The sequence below is a fragment of the Cydia pomonella genome, chromosome 10, assembly GCF_033807575.1.
Source record: "Cydia pomonella isolate Wapato2018A chromosome 10, ilCydPomo1, whole genome shotgun sequence".
NCBI lineage: Eukaryota > Metazoa > Arthropoda > Insecta > Lepidoptera > Tortricidae > Cydia > Cydia pomonella.
Window position 1 is genome coordinate 9,660,570 of NC_084712.1, and position 20,769 is coordinate 9,681,338.

General features: G+C 38.1%; 2 protein-coding genes across 2 annotated transcripts; both read right to left on the reverse strand.

Annotated features, from left to right (window-relative positions):
- Window positions 1-988: 988 nt before the first annotated feature.
- Window positions 989-13,804, reverse strand: LOC133522052 (uncharacterized). The gene is made up of 6 exons (XM_061857231.1): window positions 13,401-13,804; window positions 5,143-5,260; window positions 3,296-3,437; window positions 2,621-2,777; window positions 1,924-2,051; window positions 989-1,152 (listed from the first exon to the last, which is right to left on the reverse strand). Exons 1-6 carry the CDS (start codon window positions 13,475-13,477, stop codon window positions 1,073-1,075), a joined length of 702 nt encoding a protein of 233 aa, XP_061713215.1. The 5' UTR covers window positions 13,478-13,804; the 3' UTR covers window positions 989-1,072.
- LOC133521748 (synaptic vesicle glycoprotein 2C-like) lies at window positions 13,691-20,697 on the reverse strand. Its single transcript, XM_061856817.1, has 7 exons — window positions 19,782-20,697; window positions 18,916-19,504; window positions 18,670-18,832; window positions 18,157-18,318; window positions 17,537-17,699; window positions 14,649-14,770; window positions 13,691-14,055 (listed from the first exon to the last, which is right to left on the reverse strand). The coding sequence occupies exons 3-7, from the start codon at window positions 18,701-18,703 to the stop codon at window positions 13,691-13,693; spliced, it is 846 nt and encodes a 281-aa protein (XP_061712801.1). The 5' UTR covers window positions 18,704-18,832; window positions 18,916-19,504; window positions 19,782-20,697.
- Window positions 20,698-20,769: the final 72 nt, after the last annotated feature.

Here is a 20,769-nt window from a genome sequence, read left to right on the forward strand (position 1 = left end):
ACATGGGAATTACCAACAAGATGCGTAGGATACAGATCTTATAATTAGACGCAAATTTAAGGCTAAGCGTTTTTTCTGGCATATATAATACTTTTACTGTCCATGCCCCATTTAAATAGGTCACGGCAAGCAGTGAACGAGTAAAACGTTAATAGGATAGAACGATATAGAACGTTAAACGTTAACGGTTAAGGAAGACACAGGGTGTCCGCTAGGTGGTGCTAGTGCATGGAGTGGGCACACGCATGCGGGTGCCATTGTAGGTAAAATACGTCGCACGCGTCCGCGCCAGAGGGCCTGCCGCGAACCATTTCGACGTGTTACCTCTCTGTCGCACTTGTAAATTTGTACGTAAGTGTGATAGGGAGGCAACACGTCGAACGTGGTTCGCGGTAAGCCTCAGATAGCGTGGCTCGTACTATTTTTCGTTAACCCACTCACCCGCCCCGTGCAACCGCGCCAGAAAAGGAAAGACTTCCACAGAGATTTTCGTACATTGACCGGCCTGTTGCTATCTCTATTGCACGCGCATAATTATAGGGACCGCGGGCGTCGGAGGGTCTGCCATCTTGTGACCTGAATCGGTAACGTAAACATGTACATTGACACTTCACACCAAAGCAAGTGCTGCCATATATCGTTCTCATACGTTTTCTTGTGCATAGCAGGTTCTGCCATCTTGTGGGCTACATTGTAAGCCTAAACTTCACATTTACTTCTCGCGCCAAAAATCTACGTTTCTTGTGCTACCCCCTACAGATTATGCACATTCCCTATATCGCTGTCCTGCTCATGACCCATGATGCCGTTTGTCAATGTCACTGTGCGAGCTTGATATAGATTGTCACTAATGGTACTCGTAGTTTTACGAATATTCATGTCCGTTCATCTCGTACATAAATATGTAACTGTTTCCTTTTCATCCCGATTCTCTTAACAGTCTAAACAATAAGCGTGAAATATTACTATCAATAGTTAAATAAATGACTAAAATGACTAGTTTATTTATTTTATTTAATGATATATGAATTTACAAGAGAGTATTTTTACCAATATACAACTGCCACAGTCTTCAGTAGTTGAAATTTTGCGCCACCATCGTAGCCCGTACTTTTGCGCTATCCGGCCACAGGAACAACAGGATCCCCGATACTAGGGATGATAACATGAACATTATTAAGTAACGAAGCCCCAATTTTCAGCTGGATATTAATTTATTGAAAGTATTTTTTTTATCAAGCAGATACGTCTGCGAGCGTTACTACAAAATGGAAAATGCAAAATAGAAATGGAATGGAAAATGGAAGCATTTTTTTTTTCAATATAAAATTATAAAATGTATTTACAGTACATATGGAACTACTTTAACGCACTAGTGCGAAAATCAGCATATTACGTTACTATGTCGAACATTTAAAGGGCCATATGTACTGTAAAACGTTGTACGATACATGTGCGAATAGGTAATTCGCAACTCGTGTCGATTTAAAACACTCCCTTCGGTCGTGTTTTAATTTATCGCCACTCGTTTCGAATTTCCTATTTTTCGCACTTGTATCGTAATGTACTATTTTAACACATCAGCTATATTGTACCTTCGCTTGTTTTTTTTCGGTTTTTTAATTATTACGAGTATTTCGTGCCACTTGCACCATCCCACTAACCCGGAGTTAACCGGTTAAACCGCTAACCCAGTGTCAAATTGTACTGGTGAACATGGTAGCTCCAGGTTTAACCGGTTAACCCCGGGTTAGTGAGATGGTGCAAGTGGCGCTAAGAGTCAGGCTGATGGGTTAGTTAACTAGCGCTTGGGTTAATAAATTTGGCATGCTGGGGGATCCTACGGAATACGGATGATTCAGTGAAGCTTATTACAACAAACATTCAAATGTATAGTTTAAAAAGTATAGAAGCAACCTTAACCTGTAGTGAGTATGGTAATAAGCAGGACTATGGCGATACAGTTCTTCTCGAGCCCCTCCGCCAGCGTATGGGACCCTACAGCCGCGCCCAGCCGCCCTATCATGAAGAGGGTGCACATCGCCAGGGCTCTGGGGACAAATTAATTTATTTACTGACTTTCTGAGTAGAGATGGGTAGTGAGTAAATACTCACGGGTAAATACTGAGTAAATACTCAATATACCCAAATTGGTGGCTATAAACTATTTAGAGTTGATATATGATTAGTCACGGAAAAAAATGGCTGTAGGTATCATACATTTTGGCCTACACAGTTCAGATGTCGATCTTGGCCTACACAGGATATGATTGGAATTGGATTCCTGTAATCCGTATAATACCTTAAACTGATAGAAAACACTTCGATCACGGCTGCAGCTAGCACGGTGTTGGCAGGGATGCCTCACACGATACGCCCGTCGTCATAAACATTACGATGCTTGCAACGTAACTCAGCAGCAATGCCGCCAGCTGGACATCTACAAGAGCTAGCTGCAACTGTACCTCAAGCTGGTTGGGAACACCTCAACGGCGGCGGCCAGCACGGTGTTGGCGGCGATGCCGCACACGCCCGGCACGAACAGTACGATCCCCGCGATGTAGTTCGGCAGCAACACCGTCAGTCGATCAACTGTATCTAAACCTAGCTGCAACTGTACCTCATGCTGGTGGGGAACACATCGACCACGGCGGCGGCCAGCACGGTGTTGGCGGCGATGCCGCACACGCCCGGCACGAACAGCACGATACCCACGATGTAGTGCGGTATAAACGCCGACATCACAATGAACAAGGCGCATAGGCCCATTATGACACCTACAAGAACCCAAATGATTATTTCTTTTTAGAACCTAGACTTATAAATTGATTGTATTGCAAAAGGGCGTCTCCACGACCGAAACGCGCCGCTAAAAAAGGGTTTTTTTAACCCCCCTTCGTTTGGTTAGCTATATGGCAACGCGTTTATAACGGGCTTAGAACGATTATCATACGCGGTTATAACCTATAAACCTATGCTCACCGTTTCGCCGCCTGCACGCACCGTTCTAGCAACATAGCGTGCCCTGCACGGAGCGTGCTGGTCGGTGACGAAACGTGCTAGTGGGCATAGTCTCATACAATACAAAGAACATTTTTTTGCCTGACACGTTCCTACTACGGTCATGGTATGATACAGTGTAGTGGGCAGAGTCCTTAAATGTTTCATGATTACATAATGTAATTTTTTCTAAACATTATCAAACATCTAACATCATATTATGATGTTAGATGTTTGATAATGTTTAGGTAACGACTATATGGAAACAAAAAAAAAAGCGTAAAAACCGTCTTACAGTACATTTTTGCTTTTGCCCAGCCTCTTTTCATCCCAAAAGCAATGGCTGCATATATATTGGCTGTAATTATTCCGACGACTGTCGCTATTGGGTACATGCGCATTTCCATCTGCACCGGAATACACTCGTCCAATACCAACTGCAAAATTTAAAACAAAGTATGAAAAGAAATTTGTTATTTAGGGTTACAATTATTTTAAGGCCAATTAAAGTCAAGGTAAGTGCGCCTACCTATAAATATAAGTGCTTGAAGACTATAACATAACAGCAGAAAACGGTTGCTATTGCATATAATAATTAAAAAATTTTGCTGATAATATTATCAGGCTTATCGCGGCATCACCCACAAGCCCCTAAAACCAACTTAACAACAAACTGCTTCGCCAACAAACTGATTACAGTTTGGCGATATTATAAATTTTGCTTGTTAGCATCAGGGCCCGTACATTTCATGCCGTTGACGTAAAAAATTACGTAATATCATATACAGGCAGTTTTTTTATAACAGTACAAATTTTGATAGCTAACATTCAGTATGGTGATGGTGGGCATCCGAAGACGAAAATAATGATCTGTTTAGCTTTTAAATGTTTTAGTGTAAGAACACTTCTCGATGTGTACTATTGAGCGGCATTGTCTTTTAGACTAAGCTCGTTAAATAAAGATAAAAAAAAAGATAACTAACATAATTGACCCGTAAAAAAAATACTTGTTACGTAAAATACACTTTTAAAACTCACAAATATGTATTATTTAATAAACTAACAATCTATTATTTTGTTGAGTGACGGTAAGATACCAGTTAGTTATACATTGATTGATTGTCAAGTATCTATATCAGTTAACTAAAGATGTTACAAATTATTTATTATTACGAAAATACTATTTGGAATCATACTCTATGTAGTGTGACGTCATTTTTCCGTCAATGGCATGAAATGTACGGGCCCTGGTTAGCATGTACCTTTTTTGTAAATAAATTTAAAATAAAGTATACTTAACAATAAGTCCTAGAGATAATGCATCGTACATGAGTGTGATAAACGAATATGAATATAAAATTAGCGGGATTGCCTCTTACTTTTTAATTTTTACTCTTTCGTTCTAAAACTGCCAATAGTCAGCGGCTTTACTCATATAGCCAATGAAACTATTTTAGACAAATTAAATATTCAATAAAAATAGAATGAGTAAAATAAGCAAATTTTATCTTAAATTTTAGCTTATTTACATGAATAATGCCAAATAACTTTAACAACCCATTTAATGTCGTAATAACTGTGGATGTAGGTACGTCTTTTTACTATGAAGGGAAAACTTTATGCGATAACTTAAAAACAGCTAAACTGATCATGTCCGCTATAGTTTTCATTTAATGTTTTTCTTAAGCTCGACTTCCACGTTTTTTTTTCATATTTTTTGGACCTATGGTTCAGCGTGTGGTGGAGCGATTATCTCCGAATATATTCACTTTATCAAAAAATGTTTGATCAAGACCCCTATTAGTTTTGAAAGACCTTTCCAACGATACCCCACACTGTAGCGTTGAAGCGAAAAAAAAAACATCCCCACTTTACGTGTAGGTGTACGTTGTCGACTTTATTGATTAATATGTCCATGCTAAATACATTTTTCTAGCACTAACGACCACGGAACAAAGTCTCGGACAGACAGACAGACGGACATGGCGGAACTATAAGGGTTCCTAGTTGACTACGGAACCCTAAAAATAATAAAACTTCTTACTTGATTTAACACTGTCTTACCGTTTTTGTCAACGACTTTTATTGTTGAGTTAATTTTGGTTGTAAGCAAGAGATAATATTGGTCTTATACCCACGTACATCGATATTGTTGTGTATATCGTTCATAATCCGACACATGCTTTGGCCAGGCTTCTTCGGACCGTGTCTCAAAAGTTCGTCCACGATGTGAGGCATCCACACATAAAAAGCATTACTCCTGAAAAACAGAACTTTAATTTAAAATTATTCTACTGGCTACGTGCGAAGTGCATGATGGGGGTAAATAAAGCGATCCCAGCGCATAAAGTGGTAAAAATTAGAACTAATTCGACGTTTTTAACATTTGGTACAAGTTATATGGCTCGAAATTAAATTTTAATTTACGATTACTCCTGAAGTATTCATTTAAATATGTATGGTGTAAGGGACCACTGTAATCTGCATGAAATGCTTAATATCACTAACGTATTTAATTTTATAATTATTCAACCGTGTAGGTAAATAGCTTTGCAAATGCCACATATTATGTGATCTTTTTCTAGAAGTTAAGAATGGGTATAGTAAGTTATCCTTAAAATATAGACATTCAACATCAAGGACTTTTTTGTAGACCCATGAAAGAGAGACAACCCCACCATACAGTATGTTGTTATAGCACAAACGGATTAGGCAGCGTTTTCGATTAAAGCTCCTAGCCAGCGTGTTTTTTTCCGCCTACATCGTTATATTTCAACCAATTTACACAATCACTCTATTGATAGATGAAAGTCGTATGAAAATCCGTTTAGTAGTTTTTAGTTTTGGAGTAGTTTTATAAGATCTAGTGAATTGACGTTTTACAGTACATTTGTTGCGGCAAGCAAGAAAGTTTACTCAATTTCATGGTAGATGGCGCTGCGCTGCATACATCGCGCGTTACGAGTTCCCAGCAACCTATATAAGCGGCGGCGGATTGTCAAGCTTATTATTTTTGCAATATTCTTTATCGAATGAACATGTATACGCGTTAAAATGTTATAATATAAAAGTGTGTTGTAAATGGCGTCTCAATTCTTATTTCACAAAATATGAGTAACTAGAGTGTACAAAGTGGTCCTTCGAGCCGGATTTATTGAATTAGTGGTGAAAAACGAACAATCGCAGTGAAATAAGAACGTTTTCGAGAGATTATAGACGTCGCGCATCGAACATTCTAGAACAAAATAAAAGAAAAACTGACAAAAGTGAAAAAACAAAATACGAACTATGGTGAAAAAATACTAAAAATACGAGAAATAAACAGTGAATGAACAATATTTACGAGGTTTCAGTGCATAAAAACGATAAATAAGCGTATCGAGTACCGCGAGAACAATAATTTAGTGAATTTCGTGAAAAATAGTCGGCGTTTCCGTGTAAACATCGGTGTAAACAATGGACATAAAACAATGAAAATACATCGCGATTCGTAATAATTTTGAAGAAAACGTGTAAAAACGAGAAAATCTACGAACATACTAGCGTTTTCGAAGCAAAAAGAGTGAAGATTCGAGATATTTCGTCGTAAGATTTTACTAAGTACATAACCTACAAAATGGATACATACGTGTCGGAACAAGAAATTACTTACGATTTAATAAGAAAGATCGGACTAAACTTCAAGAAGCAAGGAAAAACACGCATTACGAAAGGCTATGTACAAGCGAGAATTGATACATTGAACGAGTATTGGCAGAAATTTCAAACAAATCATTTCGAAATCTTGAAATATGCAACAACGGCGCAGAAGAAGGAGCATAACTACTTCACAACCGACTTGTATTCTGCCGGAGAAGAAGATTATTTTACGATTAAAGGAGATTTATCGGATACTATCGACCGCAACCGCAATCGCATCCGCAAAATAAGTCAACATCGGAAGTAAACAAGCATTCCACGCAAGAGGTGAAGCTTCCTAAAGTTAGCCTGCCACAATTCTCTGGAGATTATCAAGAATGGACTTCATTTAGAGATCTGTACACGTCACTCGTTCACAATAAAACATCGCTGAGTAAAGTACAAAAACTTCATTATCTTAAATCAAGTGTCACCGGTGAGGCTGAACAATTATTGAAACATCTACAAATAACCGAGAAAAACTACGATGTCGCATGGGAAACTTTAGACAAGAGGTACAACAACAAACGCATGATAGTGAATACAATCTTGAATAGATTCATGAATCAGAAAAAAGTGTACCACAGTACATCTAGATCTATCAGAGAACTACTCGATACAACTCAAGAATGCCTGAACAGCCTTAAAAATAACGACGTGAAGATTAACGAGTGGGATACAATCGTGATTCACATTATACTTAACAAATTGGACGACGAGACGCGCAAACAGTGGGAAGAGGAGATACGAGCGCTGCCTGTACAAGAGTTGCCGAAACTAGAGAAGTTTACAACCTTCTTAGAGACACGTTTCAGAGTGTTAGAAATGGTTCCATCTACAACCTATTCGAAGGACAGAGAGAGAGCTATCGTGAGACAAAGATCGTTTCTAACAAGCCCCGCTACAACAACAGTACAGTGTTCCTACTGCAAACAAAACCATTTGACTTATCTATGCAAAGACTTTGCAAACCTAGATGTCAACAACAGAGTTCAACACGTCCAAAACGAAAGACTTTGCTTCAACTGCTTGTCATCAAAACATAATGTGAAAAATTGTAAATCCAGAGTATCTTGTCATCACTGTCAGAAGAGACATCATTCATTACTGCATTTTGAGAATAAACTCGCTGAGGAGAGAGATAATCCAGTACAATCTACATCGAGAGCAACCGCAACAAATTCAAACTATGCATCAAGAGAAGAGACTACTGCAAAACCTTCAGATACACCAAAAATGAGAAATTATCTTGTCACTCAGAGTCATACTGCGCTCATGGCTACCGCACTAGTAAACATCAACACTGGCCATGGTATACAATTACTACGAGCACTCATTGATCCCTGTTCCCAAGAATCATTTATAAGTGAGGCAACTGTCAAAAAACTACAGCTGCGAAGAAAACCAGCTGATGGATTAGTTACTGGAGTGGGTCATATGTCAACAAGAATTAAGTTCGCTACAGATATAGAAGTTTACTCAAGGTTCAACGACAGCTTCAAAGTCAACTGCACAGCCTACATTGTTCAAGATGTCACCGACATAATGCCTGAGATACCAATCAATCCACAGAAATGGAGTCATCTGCAACACCTGTCACTGGCAGATCCAACTTACCATACACCGGGCAACATTGATCTATTACTTGGAGTTCACATCTACGCAGACATTTTAATGAACGGAGTGATTAAAGGAGAACCAGGTACTCCCATAGCACAACAAACTCGCTTGGGATACATCCTGTCAGGAGGTCAGTTGAACAACAACCGCATGAAAGAGTTCAAAAGTATGCATCTGAACATCACTTTAGAGGAGATGGTAGAGAAATTTTGGGAGACAGAGAGATTAGAGTCAGAGGAAAACGACACTCTCACCCCACAAGAACTTCGAGCTGAGAAAATCTATCAAGAGACAGTAACCAGAGATACAAACGGAAGATACATTGTGGCACTTCCATTCAAGAGTAACAAACCTACTTTACCAGAGAATTCGAGAGAAATCGCACTGAGAAGATTCATGAGCACCGAGAGAAGATTAGAAGCAAACGCAAAATTGAGAGAATCCTACAATGAAGTCATGAGAGAGTACATAACACTACAACATATGGAATTAGTCAATCGAGATGAACCTGTAAGAGAGCCAGACAGACGAGTATACCTGTCACATCATCCTGTGATCCGTGAAGACAGAGACACTACCAAGCTTCGGGTTGTTTATGACGCTTCCTGCAGAGGAACCAACGGAGTAAGCCTCAACTCAGAACTGCTAGTTGGTCCATCACTTCTGGGAGATCTTCGAGACATTCTTATGAGATGGAGAATACATAAAGTCTGTTTTGTTGCAGATGTCATAAAAATGTACCGTCAGATCCTTGTAAGAAGAGAAGACACAGACTTTCAGAGAATACTTTGGAGATTCAGCCCTGATGAAGACATAAAAGAATATAGAATGCTAACTGTAACCTTTGGAACAGCATGTGCACCATTCTTAGCAATCAAAACCCTGAGACAGATAGCAATCGATGAGGCAAACACAGAAGAGTACACCCAAGCACGAGAGATCATCAACCACTCTTTCTACATGGACGATGTACTGTCAGGGGGAGATACAGAAGAAAACGCAATAGAAGCTAAACGTCAACTGATAGAAATACTAAGAAGAGGAGGCTTCGAGTTACAAAAATGGTCTTCAAACAACAAAGAATTTATGAACACAGTAGAACCAGAGAAGAGAGCGAAAAATTCTGAGATAGATATCAACAAAAAAGAGACAATCAAAACATTAGGAATCACTTGGAACTCAAACGAAGATACCCTCTTAGTCACAAACAAAATCAACACTTTATCTGAGCAACGAGTAACTAAGAGAAACGTCTTAACTGTCATCGCTTCCCTGTTTGATCCAATGGGTTGGCTAGCACCATCTGTAGTCATGGCGAAGATATTTCTACAGAAAACATGGTCAAGAGGATTATCATGGGACACAGAGTTACCTGAAGACTTGAAGACAGAGTGGAAGACTTTCTGCAGAGGTCTAGAGCACTTGTCAGACGTGAAACTTGAGAGATGGATTGGAACGAGCAACAAGAGCGAGTTAGTGGAACTGCATGGCTTTGCTGATGCATCAATGTCAGCCTACGCAGCAGTAGTCTACAGCAGAGTAATCCAATCAAATGGAGAAGTCAAAGTATCACTCATCATGGCAAAAACAAAAATCTCTTCGATGAAAAAACAACTCACTTTGCCCCGTCTTGAGCTGAGTGCAGCACTGCTACTGAGTCAACTACTGAAACACGTCGCTACAGCTATGAGAATCGAGCACAAAAACACATATGCATATTCAGATTCAAAGGTAACCTTAGCCTGGATTCTCGGAGACCCGCTGAAGTGGACAACATTTGTGAAGAACCGAGTCATTGCAATCAACAACAATATAGATACTACATGGTCTTACGTGAACACAAAAGAAAACCCCGCAGATCCAGCATCAAGAGGAGTCACACCTGAGAAATTAAAAGAACATACACTATGGTTTAAAGGCCCAACATTTTTAAATCAAAGAGAATGGAGAAGAGAACCCTGTGAAATAGAAGATACAGATCTAGAAACCAGAAAATCTATCAAATGCGCAACTACTACAGTGTCAGAGAAGAAAGAAGATTTCATTCTTACTATTTCAAAGAGATATTCATCATTGAGAAAACTCATCTCAGTCATAGCCTACTGTCGAAGATTGCTCATCTTAAAAAACAAAGATGTAAAATATAACTTATGTCAATATGTAACTCATGATGAGCGAGAAGAAGCACTTACAATATGTATTAAGCTGTCACAACAACTAGAATTTCCAGAAGAAATCGAAGCTCTGAGAAATCACACAACTTTGAAGAACAGAAGTCGTTTACTGTCACTTACGCCCTTTCTAGATGACAAAGAAGTACTGAGAGTTGGAGGAAGATTGAAACATGCAGATTTAGAGTTCTTGAGCAAACATCCAATTATCCTGTCCAAAAACAACGTACTAGTACCACTTTTACTTAACGACGCACACAAGAAGACGTTGCATGGAGGCCCTCAACTGATGACAACATATCTTAGAGGAAGATACTGGCTGATTGACGCAGGAAACACTATAAAGACATATGTGAGAAATTGCTTTCCTTGCGCTAAACAAAAAGCGAAGACAGTAACTCAACTGATGGGCGATTTACCTGAAATACGAGTGAAGCCGTCAAGAGCATTCCTTACAACTGGTGTAGATTTCGCAGGTCCAGTAAATGTGCGCATGAGCCCTGGACGAGGATCAAAGACATTCAAAGCTTATATAAGTATTTTCATCTGCATGGTAACTAAAGCTATACATATTGAATGTGTGAGCAACATGACTATGGAAGCATTCATGGCAGCATTTAGAAGATTTACATCACGAAGAGGATTCGTCAAGGAGATGTGGAGTGACCATGGAACTAACTTCATTTCCTCGAGCAAAGAGATACTTGAGATGTGGCGACTTGGCAAGTCAACAATCCCTGTTGAATTAGCAGCCCTATTAGATACAGAAGGCACCAAGTGGAAGTTCATCCCTCCAGGATCACCAAACCATGGCGGATTGTGGGAGGCCGGAGTCAAGAGTATAAAGTTTCATCTTAAGAGAACTCTCGGAGATGCTACACCTACCTTCGAAGAATTTACAACTCTCTTGAACCAGGTCGAAGCTTGTCTGAACTCAAGACCTTTATCACCATTGAGCGATCATCCTGATGACCTAGAGCCGCTGACACCAGCACATTTTCTTGTTGGAGAACCATTAGTCACCATTCCAGAGAGAGATTTGACACAACATAAGACAAATTCACTATCGAGATGGCAAAATATTCAAAAAATGCTACAAATATTTTGGAGAAAATGGCAAACGGAATTCCTAACAAGATTACAAGAGAGACCGAAGTGGAAAATCAGAAAACAAGAGTTTAACGTCGGAGATCTAGTACTAATTAAGGATCATAGATTACCTCCTAGTAAATGGCTACTAGGTAGAGTTTTACAGAAACATCCTGGACAAGATAACGTGACAAGAGTCTACGACATCCGCACAGCAACTGGAGTGCTGACACGTTCGATTCCGAAGCTCTGTCCACTACCAGATGTGAGAAGAAAAGATTTTGTTATCCTTTAGGCGGGAGTATGTTGCGGCAAGCAAGAAAGTTTACTCAATTTCATGGTAGATGGCGCTGCGCTGCATACATCGCGCGTTACGAGTTCCCAGCAACCTATATAAGCGGCGGCGGATTGTCAAGCTTATTATTTTTGCAATATTCTTTATCGAATGAACATGTATACGCGTTAAAATGTTATAATATAAAAGTGTGTTGTAAATGGCGTCTCAATTCTTATTTCACAAAATATGAGTAACTAGAGTGTACAACATTTTTGGATTTTCAACCAATTTACACAATCACTCTATTGATAGATGAAAGTCGTATGAAAATCCGTTTAGTAGTTTTTAGTTTTGGAGTAGTTTTATAAGATCTAGTGAATTGACGTTTTACAGTACATTTTTGGATTTTCAACCAATTTACATAATCACTCTATTGATAGATGAAAGTCGTATGAAAATCTGTTTAGTAGTTTTATGTTTTGGAGTAGTTTTATAAGATCTAGTGAATTGACGTTTTCCCCTAGATTTGCGGATGCTAGGTTGCGTGACAGTCGTGCACATAGCAAATACAGCTACCATAAAAGGCATTAGAAAATCCTATCAATTACCTTAATTTACTTATTAACATTTTGAACGCCAAGAACACCTAAGTCGGCGTCACTAGTCGTGCCCACCGCGCCAAGGACAACTATAGGTGTCATGACGTAGAAGTACGCTGTCAAAGTAACATGTCATTAGCTCGCTTGCGCCCGGGACCTTGGCGTGTCAGTGACGTTTTTGTTTTTAATATAAAGTATTCTCACGCATCAAATTCCAAATTAAAAACCAATGGCTATTACGGCTGTTATAGATGGTGAGGCAGGGTCATTATGCAGATATTTTGAAACATGTAGATACAGTCAAGGTTTTAAATGATACGGACAAAGTGCCAAAAATATGTGTACACGACCTTATTATATAGGCAATAAGGTCATGTATACGTGTATTAAGGTAGTCTGTACATATTTTTGTCACTTTGCCCGTATCGATATTTAATACCTTGACTGTACATCTAGGTAGTCAACTAAAGTTGTCCACCTAGTCATCAGCACCTAGTTGACTACTTGGTTGACTATACTGCTTAGGTTGCCAACAACCCTCGTTCTGAGGTGCTGGAGAGGCGCGAAAAGCTTGTGTCGAATATTAGAACACTCTATCCAGAGTTTCAGTATGGGGTGGGGTCGGGAAAATTTAGTCCGATTTAACCCCACAAAGACACTAGTTTGCGCATTTACCGCTAAGAAAACCCAATTTACTGTGGTCCCAAAGTTCCAAGGCACAACCCTTACCAGCATGTCAGGGAGTATTGGGACTGTTCTATCGCTTGTATAATGGGCTATACTCTAAAGATTTTTTTTCCTTTTGAGGTACGGACCCCTAAACAGGAGTGTACAGGTTTTTAAAGGTTCGGCTACGCGCATGTAACCCCTCTGGACTCGGTGACTGCTTACCATCAGGCAGGCCGTATGAAAGTGTACCACCGACGTGGTATAAAAAAATGTACGCCATTAATGGTGGGAACTTACTGCATAAAAACCATGAAGTTACAGATATGACTTAAAATGAGACATCTCAGCAACGGTGGCTTTATCATATATTTCATTCGCGCTATTGATTCTCTGAATTTCGGACTGTTAATAGGAGGGCAAACTATTTCTTTTATCTGAAAGGAAAAAACTGTTTTAATTACAAATCATAATGATCCTGTCTACGAAGCTGATGCATGGGAATCTAGGTTAGAATCTCGGTAAAAGCATTTTGTGTGATAAGGATAGGTATTCAATTTTTTTTTGCTGTTATGAAATATAATATCTTTCTATTCGATATATCGTCGTCTAGTAACCACGACACAAGCCTTATTGGGCTTGATGTCAGGACCTGATAAATTTATCTCAGATTGCGCCATAATATAGTGGTACATCGATGGGGGTAGGGGGCTTACCGGGTACTCAGCGGCTGTTTTTTTCTGGTTCCACGAATAGATCTTCGCCAAGACGGCTAAGGTTTCCGGTCCACCCTTTGTGGCCAGCAGGTAGGAGGGGCTCTCGGGCAGGATGGCCATGCCGACACAGGCGGTGGAGCCCCAGATTGTGAACGCCCACATCAGGACCCGCCATGGCACGATTTTAAGGACGCCATCGCCGACAGAGAACTTTAGTGGCAACAGAATCCAGGCGAATACTAGAAGTTGTATGAAGAAAATCAATCAAATGATAGAGCTTGCTATATTATCAATCGTGTCACTTAAAATCCAATAATTTAAGGCAAATCTTTGACCGTTTTCTTTTAAAATTAAACGAAGTCATTGATACTTCTTGGCTTGGAAGGTTTACACACAGCGTTTTTTTTAAACTCCGTTAACTTCGGGGTATTTGCTAAGTACATTTAAGGAAACTGAATGGCATAAATACTTAGATAATTTTGATTTGTTAACAACACAAAATTATAATGTGAAATTATTTATGTAACATTTACTCATCAAAAACAGATATGGCAATAATAAAAATGCGTTTACTTCATGATTTCCACTATATTGAAAATATTTGTATGGTGCTATAAATAGTAAACGTTCGTGCCTAAATCATAAATAAGTTCAATACATCTTAATTATAAAAAATTAATACGACAGGCTGTTTTGCGGCTAGCTTTGTTTATTTCTACTAAATGGCTTAATCGTTTTAAATAATTTCTAGGCTAACAATTTTTTTATCGGGCATTACTAAATGTTCCTAATATCATATTCCAAAAGTCCAATAGACAAGTTGAATACTTACAGGGCATGGCGAAGTAAGAACCCGCGATAAAGGCCGAGCCCCATGCGATGGACGCGGCGCGTCTAGATGGGCAAGTTAGCTCCCCCAAGTACACGTATGCAGTAGCACAGGAAGCTGAAATTCTGGAGAGACGAGAGTCCTGGATTACAAGAATTAAATTAGAGCAAGATCCCAGAGCCGCTAGACCTTACTTATTTCCTCATGAATAAAATGTATGGGATAATATAGTGTTAGTATGTACTTTTAATGTCTGCATACTTGCTTCGAGTATATTGGCCCGACGGCCATTTGTCCGGTAAAAGGTGCTAAAGTTAGGTAAAAATATTACTAACTTTTCTTAAATTCGCATGGCTGGTTTTATGTATGTTTTAGAAAATATTGATAAAATGTTATAATCAACATAGTCAGACCATTTCCCCCGACGGTAACTATTACCAGACGCTTTAAAGCTGTTAAAAAATATTGTAACTTTACTTACATTCTCACTCTTAATTGGTCTGGCTACTTACAAAATGGTTTGTAATAGTTCCCTGAGTATTATATATGAAAATCAAGAGTGAGAATATAAGTAAATTACAATATTTCTTGACAGTTTTACAGCGCCTGGTAATAGTAATCGCCGGCGGAAATGGTCTGGCAATGTTGATTATAAAATTTTAACAATGTTTTCTAAAACATACATAAAAATCAGCCATGAGAATATTGAGAATAGTTAGTCATACTTTTACCAACCTTTAGAACCTTGTACCGGACAAATGGCCGTCGGAGCAATCAAGTATACAGACATTAAAAGTACATACTAACACTATATTATCTCATACATTTTATTCATGAGAAAATAAGTAAGGTCTGGCGGCTCTGGGATCTTGGACTAATAGAGACTGATAGAGCACAAAACATAACGCTAAGCGCACCCTATTCCGGTTTCTTCTGATGGTACATCCCATTAATTTTCTCTGAAGCGTTTTAATGTTTTTCGCTTTTATATTTAACTTCATGTCAACTTTAAGTTCACAGAAAAAAATATCTACCTACGTAGTATATAAAACTCCGTTCCTCCCGTTCTCTCAAACTCTCGATGCCTTCTCACCGTACTGGTTTTATGTCTAACTCTTTCGCCGTTGAGGCAATCCGTCTCTGGAATTCCCTCCCTCTCTTTATTCGACAAGCCCCAAGCAAACCCGTTTTCAAACGACTACTTCGCAAGCATCTTCTGTCAGAAGAACTTAAATAAGGTTCACCATCATGTATATGTACATAATTATATGTATTAGTCTATCTTTTATACATTATATAAGTAGTAGTATTTATATATTTTTAATATTAATTGACTTCACGTTTAATTTTTTCCTTATTATTTGTTATTATTTTTTCCTGCACCAACATACACAAATGTCTCTGTTTGATCCAATGGTTGACTGGTAGAGAATGCCTTTTGGCATTAAGTTCGCCATTTGTACATTTTTCTTTATGTGTGCAATAAAGTTTAAATAGATAAATAAATAATAAATTAACAGGTCACTATCGGTCGTTCCATTTTCTTAGGCGTGTAGCGTATTACAGGGTGTAGGTACTTCCGTTTGGCCCAAATACTTTTCGCCAAATTTAACTTACTAATAAACACATCGCAGTAGTTTCCTTTCCTTAATGTATCTATGGCAAACTCGTTCGTAATATTTTTTTTTTTTCAAATTATCATTTGGCATCATTTTACTTTGTCAAATTTTATTAAGACAATAACTTATTTAGCAAACGTTTTTTAATGGCAAAGCTTATATTTCAAAAACATGTTTGATGAATAGGTAGGTATATCATTTCTACTCAGATTCACGAGTTTTTTCCATTTCTACCGAGAAAAAAACTGTCCCAATAACCCAACTGACAAATAAAATTGCATGAAATTTTGAAATACACTTTTTTGTCGTATTATTGGGTCAAAAGAGCTCGTGATTCTTACTGGAAATAATATAAGTATTTACAATTCTTTAATGCAGTTTGGGGGGGTACAGCTTTAGTTAAAAGTTCAAAGTTTTAGATTTTTTTTGTTGTTTGTGTACTAATACCAAATTTCAGCTTATTAGGATTTCAGGAAGTACCCTAAGAGTTTTGATGATCAGTGAATGAGTGAGTGATTCAGAGACGAAATCGGGGTTTTTTAGATATCAATACAATATAAAGTTTAAGAGCCATGCAATTGAAACTCTTTATTTTATGAGATCCACTATTGACATCATATCCCGAGAATTTTGTTTATCTGGGATAATCAAAACCCAAATTATGAGGGTTCAAAAAAACGACGAAGCGCTTCGAAAAAAGATAGGTAGTGCCCTTACGCTTTGCTTGGCTCGTCTTGGCGGGGGCACGGTAGTGCCCCCGGGTTATAAATAGGATACCAAATTGATGAAACATAACCAAAATGATGAAAATTGGTATTACATATTCCAATTGAAAGTGAAAAAAAAATACTCATAATGAAAGAAGAAGCTGAAGCTGGCGTGAAGTGGCGCAGGATAGGGCAGAGTGGCGCTCTCTTGTGTCAGAGGCCAAGATCCTGTTTGGGTCACTGAGCCAGTGAAGGGAAGAAAGAATGAAAGAAGAAATATAAAAATAATATGAATACTAATAGCTTGCTATTGATATGCCTAACGATAAATTTGACTAAATAATACTAGGTTAAATTAAACTTGGTCAGTCATTATTTGCTTAACAATAACTCGCCAAAAAAGAGTTTTGCCAACTGTCAAATTAGGATAAATTGTTTTGCCAAACATTTTTATGGGAAATGATAATTTGGGTACAATATTTCGGGATGTGATGTGATACTTTGGGAAAAGTTTTTTGTCTATTCATTAGTAAACCGTATTACAGACTAGTACAAATAGACTTACAGAGTACCAGTGATAATTCGCAGCACGAACATGCTCCAGAAGTTCGTAGACAAGGACGATAGGAAGGAGAACAGGACGGCCAGCACGGTCGCGGGCAGCATGGTCTTACGTCGCCCATACTTGTCACCGAGGTACCCCCACACCATTGCCGGCACCACCACACCTTCCGAACGATAAAAGTGAAGATTTTCCTCAATAAAATACATACGCTAATCTCACTCAATTTTGTACTTTTTACCGTTGGAAGCTACGAAATCCAAAATCTAGTCTTCGAATGAAAATAAATAACTTTCTGCCATGCGGACGACTTCAGCTCCGTTGCTGGAGACATTCATATGCTCGCGTGTGGCTAGCGTAGCCGATCTTATTTACAAAGACCCGTGCACGTGCACACAACAGGCACCAGAGCACACCATTAATTATGACATCATGCCATGCCGTGGCATGGTCAAATTATTCGTACTTAATAATAAACGAGTTCTAGTTCCATATAGTATATTAGACCTCTTAGAAAGACTATTGTGATTTTGAGTTTCCCTTATGCTTCGGCTCTTATCTAAATAAGTCACTCCACGTTTCGTTTAAATAAACCAAATAGTAAAGTGACTCCTATGCCTCACCTATGAATGTAGCAGCAGAAATCGCGCCGCGCTGTCCTATAGTGACTTGCAGGTCGCAGTCCGCCGTGTTCAACACATAACCCAGGCCCAAGCATTCTATGGTCACGTAGAGCAGGATAAACCCATTAGTGAACAAGGCTAGGTAATTGAATCTACCATGCCCTGGAAACATTCAACTGCTGTTAAAGTGTCACCGAATTATAGTAGTGATCTTATTAAACAGAACCGCAATAAACATTTTCTCTAAGCTTTAGTATCCATGTGGTTTTAGGGGTATACTACACCAAAGAGGTTTTTTACAATAAATATACCTAACTGAAGTCTTTTTAACCATTGTACTGTACATACAATATTTGTAACAGGTGCTCTACAGAAGGATATAAATCTAAGTGATTTCATAATTTACGTGGTACTCACCACTAATCGAATTATTTGGGTTGGGTTATAGGTAGGCACATGAAAGGTATGTGATATAACAGTAGAGACAATATTTATTAAGTATGCAAATCTTACCAGTAAGTTCATAAGCTTCTTCAAATGTTGTCATTTAATTTAGAAATGGACGAACACACGACACAGTTTACAAAGCATTAGTGCCCTTACCACAAATACTTAATTATCTATAGACTTCTGAGTAGATGTACATAACAACATCAAATTTCTCGTGCTTTTTTACCTGTTAAAAGTCAAATCAAATAATTTATAAGACCCAAAGGCTTAGCAATTGTTGCAAATATCTAAACGTCGAAACAAACTTACCAATTTTCTTCGAAGGAACAAATACAATAGTGACCGGGGAAGTAGGTCTAGCAGCAATATAATGTTCGTTAAATGTGATAAGTATATTGAACAGCAATGCATTCGAATGTGAATTAATAAATTTCACATTTAAGCTAACATTATATAAAAATAATTATTATTTTTTACTTCAAATTTAGTTCATTGAACTTTGACAGACTTCAGCCAAATATGACGTGAAAGAAGGTGCATTTTTTTATTCTATCGGTATCCCAAAGGATAAATATTAATTCAATCTGTGAAAATTTTATAATACAAATATATCTTCGGATGTGCTTTTCGTTGTGAGTTAAAATGAAATAAAACAGCATATTGATTTTTAATCCATCCCTTTAGTTGTAAAATAGATATATGTATCTGGTTTGGACTGATCAACTTTAGGAACAACTTGTTTCCTGTCATGTATCTATCATGTCATGTCATTGAAAATTCTGTCAACAATACAAGAACCAAAAGTAAGGGTGGATCCTAAAGTCTTTCAAGATTTTTACTTGTATATTCCACGTCTTCATGCTTCGGACCATCGCCTGCAGTTATAGTTGCTGATTTACTGAAAAGGCAATAAAATAAAATTAAAAACTTCCATCTAGTGAGTGATTTGCACTAATCCTATTGTTGGTTAAAAAGCTTAGAACTAATGAATCTCTTCCTTTTTACTTCTGTTTCCATATCTACCTAATTATACATATACAAACTTTGACTCTTATAAGAAATGGTCGAAAACACAATGCCGATCCGCACTTTCTACTACTAACTAGCACTTATAATATGATATTAATTGTTGGATTTGGTACTGGGATCTCAAAACGTGAAACGGACCACATTACCTGGGATTTTTTTTGGGGATTTTCGCTTATGGACCGCTAGCCAGGAATAGATTGCTATAACCAATAGCATCTCGGGTGAAACCTTATAAAGTGATTAAGGGCGATGTGTAATGAGCCCTCGTGGACGTCAGCTGCCTATCTGCTGGTGAGTTGAAGAACGACAGCGTTGAACATCGCCTCCCGATTGTAACTTGTCAGAAGATTGTTGAGATGTTACTGTGGATTAAAAAAAACGCCACCCGGTTGTATCGCGGTGGAAAGACCATCGCTATCGCTAGTCGAATGAACATGTTAAAACAAGCCGCCTAACCTGTTTATGACACTGATATCAAAACCATGAAACTTTGCATATAGTGTTATATACGACGTTTATTAAGGTTTTGAGGTAATAGTATTTTAATGAATAAAAGTTTATTCACAAGAATATATGGTACAGTACAGTAGGTACATATTGTATATATACTACAATGTTGACCTCTAATATATTCTGCCATAAGGCATGTGAAAATAGTTTTTTCCATGTTGATGAGACCCCAAATTATCCAACGCAAACTGTTCCTGCTGTTTGACGCACCATTTTAACTTTGATTTGTATATTCTACGTTTAGTTCTCATGTTCTCAAAAACAGGTTCACTGTTAAGGCATGCGCCTTGATATACAGGTTCCGTCCCCGTGCACCTTATTGTAACATTTTTAACATGGCACAATATTTTTACTACGTACTTCGCACAGTGAACAAGCAATTTCTGCATACATATCTGTAATAAGTTTTTTTAGTAAAAAGAATCATTGCAACGATTATTTTTACATGTTCATCTGACCAGCTGACGGTCTTTCCATCGCGATACATAAAACGGGCTGATTTTTTAAAAATTCATCATAGCATATCTAAACTATCATCTGACAAAGTATCAACCGGGCGGCTATGACTGGCGATATTTTTATTTATTTATAATAAATTTGATATGATATAAAATGCTTCTGGCC